Source organism: Micropterus dolomieu, linkage group LG02, assembly GCF_021292245.1.
Source record: "Micropterus dolomieu isolate WLL.071019.BEF.003 ecotype Adirondacks linkage group LG02, ASM2129224v1, whole genome shotgun sequence".
Lineage (NCBI taxonomy): Eukaryota > Metazoa > Chordata > Actinopteri > Centrarchiformes > Centrarchidae > Micropterus > Micropterus dolomieu.
Genome location: NC_060151.1, coordinates 6,070,647 through 6,075,139, shown reverse-complemented (window position 1 = coordinate 6,075,139; position 4,493 = coordinate 6,070,647). Strand labels below are relative to the sequence as shown.

The 4,493-nt window shown below is 41.5% G+C and overlaps 1 protein-coding gene across 2 annotated transcripts in view; it reads left to right on the top strand.

Annotated features, from left to right (window-relative positions):
• The window catches only part of LOC123984660 (ferritin, middle subunit-like), a 12,520-nt gene extending 8,926 nt beyond the window's left edge, over positions 1-3,594 (top strand). Inside the window, exons 1-4 of one of the 2 annotated variants that reach the window (XM_046071663.1) lie at positions 1,828-2,130; positions 2,520-2,666; positions 2,753-2,878; positions 3,209-3,594. In XM_046071663.1, the coding sequence (XP_045927619.1) occupies positions 2,029-2,130; positions 2,520-2,666; positions 2,753-2,878; positions 3,209-3,364 (531 nt within the window). In that variant the 5' untranslated portion in view covers positions 1,828-2,028 and the 3' untranslated portion in view covers positions 3,365-3,594. Of the gene's footprint in view, positions 1-1,827; positions 2,131-2,519; positions 2,667-2,752; positions 2,879-3,208 lie in introns of those variants that run through there. The other variant, XM_046071673.1, reaches the window with a different exon arrangement.
• The last annotated feature ends 899 nt before the right edge of the window (positions 3,595-4,493 follow it).

Genomic DNA, 4,493 nt, shown 5'->3' with positions numbered 1-4,493 from the left:
TCATTGTCATGTTCAAGAAACCAATTTGAAATGATTCGAGCTTTGTGACATGGTGCATTATCCTGCTGGAAGTAGCCATCAGAGGATGGGTACATGGTGGCCATAAAGGGATGGACATGGTCAGAAACAATGCTCAGGTAGGCCGTGGCATTTAAACCATGCCCAATTGGCACTAAGGGGCCTAAAGTGTGCCAAGAAAACATCCCCCGCACCATTACACCACCACCACCAGCCTGCACAGTGGTAACAAGGCATGATGGATCCATGTTCTCATTCTGTTTACGCCAAATTCTGACTCTACCATCTGAATGTCTCAACAGAAATCGAGACTCATCAGACCAGGCAACATTTTTCCAGTCTTCAACTGTCCAATTTTGGTGAGCTCTTGCAAACTGTAGCCTCTTTTTCCTATTTGTAGTGGAGATGAGTGGTACCCGGTGGGGTCTTCTGCTGTTGTAGCCCGTCCGCCTCAAGGTTGTGCGTGTTGTGGCTTCACAAATGCTTTGCTGCATACCTCGGTTGTAACGAGTGTTTTTTTCAGTCAAAGTTGCTCTTCTATCAGCTTGAATCAGTCGGCCCATTCTCCTCTGACCTCTAGCATCAACAAGGCATTTTCGCCCACAGGACTGCCGCATACTGGATGTTTTTCCCTTTTCACACCATTCTTTGTAAACCCTAGAAATGGTTGTGTGTGAAAATCCCAGTAACTGAGCAGATTGTGAAATACTCACTTCAGTTTGGAGTTCAGGAGATTGTCTTGACCAGGACCACACACCTAAATGCATTGAAGCAACTGCCACGTGATTGGTTGATTAGATAATTGCATTAATGAGAAATTCAACAGGTGTTCCTAATAATCCTTTAGGTGAGTGTATATGTCAAGTTCTGTGTGTGTTGCATGAACGGAATACAAACTTTTGTTTTGTTGTACAATCTTCAGTATAATGACAAATAAACTATTGTATCTTGTAAATTTTGCAATACTTTTCTTGGTCTCTATGTTGTTTCATCAATGATATGACTTTTCAGCCTTTTCAGAGTCAGCTGTGTTTTGCAACAGAGCTGTGGTATTGAGTACTAAAAACTACCTTGGTTGAAAACAAGCTATCAGCAGTTTTTAGATGTTGTTTTGTACTTGCGAGTACTCCAGTATAATTAACCATATTCCAGAGACTGCCTAAATTTATGGGAAGTTGGCTACCATGCAGAGCTAGGTCAGCTTATAGAAAAAAAAGACAAGACCAGCACTCAGTTGAATCTCCATAAAGTTTTCAAGAACACTATAATACCAACAGAGACTGAAACCGCATCGAAACTAATTATTGTAAAGTCATTTGCAGTTGGAAGTACCTGTGTAGCCTACATGTGTTTTGAGATGAGACAGTTTGAACACAATTTCTATTTTAGTATGGCTCGGTGTTAACACTGTTACACAAGATGAGAGTCTACAAGTATTACGTTTTTCTGGTTCTTTTTTTGTTTTTGCAGTTTATTGTTTGTATTAAATTTGTTTATTTTAATTTTTGTGCTGTTGTTTTTACACTTTACATACATAAATAAAACACTTAAACCTGTTCTGTTTTTTAATTAGTGCTATTTAAAAGTGCTTCGTCATTGCAGGTGACTTGCCGTCAGCAGTTCAGGATAAATAAACGGAACATTAAACCTCCATGTCTCCAATGAGGAGTGAAAAAGGAACTGGATCTCTCAGCGCAAGGCGTTGCCTCTGTCATGCGCTTTCTCAGCTCTGTGATTGGCGGAAATGTGCAGAGTGACGTCATGAGGTCTGCCGTGTCTGGTATAAATACTCGGAGCGACTCACCTGCCAGTTACACCAGGGAAGAAAATCTTGAGGAGTTCTTGCTTCAACAGTGTTTGAACGGAACTTCTTCCTTCGTCCCGCTTTTATTTCAACTACTCTGCATTCCGGACACGAGAAGCCTTTTCTACTTGAACACTACTGATAAAGTCGTCGTAAAGCTCTGTTTTTGTACCGTTTTGTTAATAAAAAGCTAAACGCCAGCTAAAATGGAGTCCCAAGTGCGTCAGAACTACCACCGCGAGTGCGAGGCCGCCATCAACCGGATGGTCAACATGGAGCTGTACGCTTCTTACACCTACACTTCTATGGTGAGGAAAACAACCTACATATTAACATGCGAAGTAGGCTGCGTGATGGCTTTATCATTTATCACCCACCCACATTTGATGACTGAAAGACTTTGTGTTGAAAAGGAAATGTAGTGAATACAATTGCTAATGAGTTCATACTAAATGAAAGAATAAGTTCATGCAATTCTTGGTTGTTTATCATGGTGTGTTTTTCCCCTGCCCACCAAGTGCTGCGTCATGCTTGTGCTACTGTCGGTGCTTGTCAAGAGTGTAGTCGGCTTAGTCACAAAACCATGACTGCTGAGAACATTTTGTCAAAACTTATTAATTTTAGCCAAATATTGATGGGTCATGTCTCCTAATGACTGTTTTTCTCCTCTGCCTTCCTCCCGCCTTGTCCCTCACAGGCCTTTTACTTCTCCCGTGATGATTTGGCCCTTCCAGGCTTTGCCCATTTCTTCAAGGAAAACAGTGATGAGGAGAGGGAGCATGCTCAGAAGCTGCTGTCCTTCCAGAACAAAAGGGGAGGACGCATTGTCCTGCAGGACGTCAAGGTCAGTTCAGACCAGAGAACTGGTCCCCCCCTCACCCTGTGTGTCAGTCTGCTATAATGCTGCTATAATTGACTGTTCTTCTGTAGAAACCAGAGCGTGATGAGTGGGGGAGCGGGCTGGAGGCCATGCAGTGCGCCCTGCAGCTGGAGAAGAATGTCAACCAGGCTCTGCTGGACCTGCACAAACTGGCTTCTGGACATGTAGACCCTCATGTAAGTTGTATGAATAGTCAATTAATGCTTAGAGGTGTGCAAAAGAGCATCCTGGGTAACAGAGGTTGTGTGAGTGCTGTCAATAGACCTTAGAAAATCGGCTTATTTTATAGCATTAACTTGTTCATTTAACATGCAAAACTTAGATTTGATGATGACAGACGGCCTTTGGATTTTCTGTGTGTGGTGTGTGTTTTTGTTTTTAACAATCAATACCAGAATCAATTAACATGACTCCTGCTGGGTAAAAGACAAACTTGTGGGGTTCTTCAGTACTGGTAGTAAACTGTCTTTACCAAACCAACAATTGTTCTGTCATCCTGTCCTCAGCTGTGCGACTTCCTGGAGACCCACTACCTGAACGAGCAGGTGGAGGCCATCAAGAAGCTGGGCGACCACATTAGCAACCTCACCCGCATGGACGCCAACACCAACAAGATGGCAGAGTACCTGTTTGACAAGCACACCCTGGAGGGCAAGAGCTAAACGCAAAGTCCCTGGGCTTTAAACTAAACGCAACCTTCTGCTCCAGTTTATTTACGAGCGTAATTTCACATCTAATTGGCTTAACCTCTGTTAAGTTCTCGTACGTTCTCTGTGGTGTTAATGTTCTAAGGAAGGATGGATGGATCTCCGCTTCTGCTTTGCACTCTAACTATAAACCTCCCCTTGTAATATTTTAACTGTGATTATCTGAATAAACATTTTGAGCTGGACTCTGATGTCTGTCTGCATCTGTTACATGAGCTCTTCATATTGACCTAAAAGCTGTAGGTGATGTTTACAAACTGAGTCATGAATAAACCAGGTGTCTAGCTTTTTAAAAGGTCTAAATTCAAAGATTGTCAAGTAATTGGCTTAAATTCTTCAATGGAGCTTGCATGTAAAGCTGTGTTAACTGGCTAGAATTATATCAAAGTTAATACCTTAATTTGTCCCCTAAATGTTCATAACATCAACACCTTTATATGGACAAGCAAAACCTTTGCCAGTGTGGGGGCAGTTCTTATAAGTGAGGGGCGTATCTGTTTTTGGCTACACTGTCTTTTAATCGATGAAATTATAGAGCTGTTCATTGCTAAATCATCAACATAATGCTGATAATCAAGAGCATAAATGGCAGTGTCTTGCAAGTCTGTATAGCTGGTCTACCTTTAACAGATTATGGTGTTTTGGGTTAAAGATCGCCTCTAAATCTGAGTGAGCAGTTTTCTTCTGTTTATCCAAACCTAACACAGAAGCAGTTTTGGATGCCTGGCAGTGGTAGAGGTCCTTTTTTTTTTTACTTGGGTAAAAGTTGCAATAACGGGTAGAAAATCTCTTGAATAAAGGTCATGCATTCAAAATTTTTTAACTTACCAAAAGTGAAAGTAAAGGTTATGCATAAAATTTCATAACATGTGCTTTATTATTGGAATATTATTAATTGATGCATTAAAGCTTACATCACCTAGCAAAGGTGGGGAATTGAGAGCCTTTGGAGACATCAGTTGGGTTGTTTTGGGATAGGTATTGTAATGCATCATCGCCATCCTCTGGAGATATTTAGTACTGCATAGTTAAGCCATAACACAGTCACTTCAACCTTCCACCCACCATCTGCCTAAATTAACTA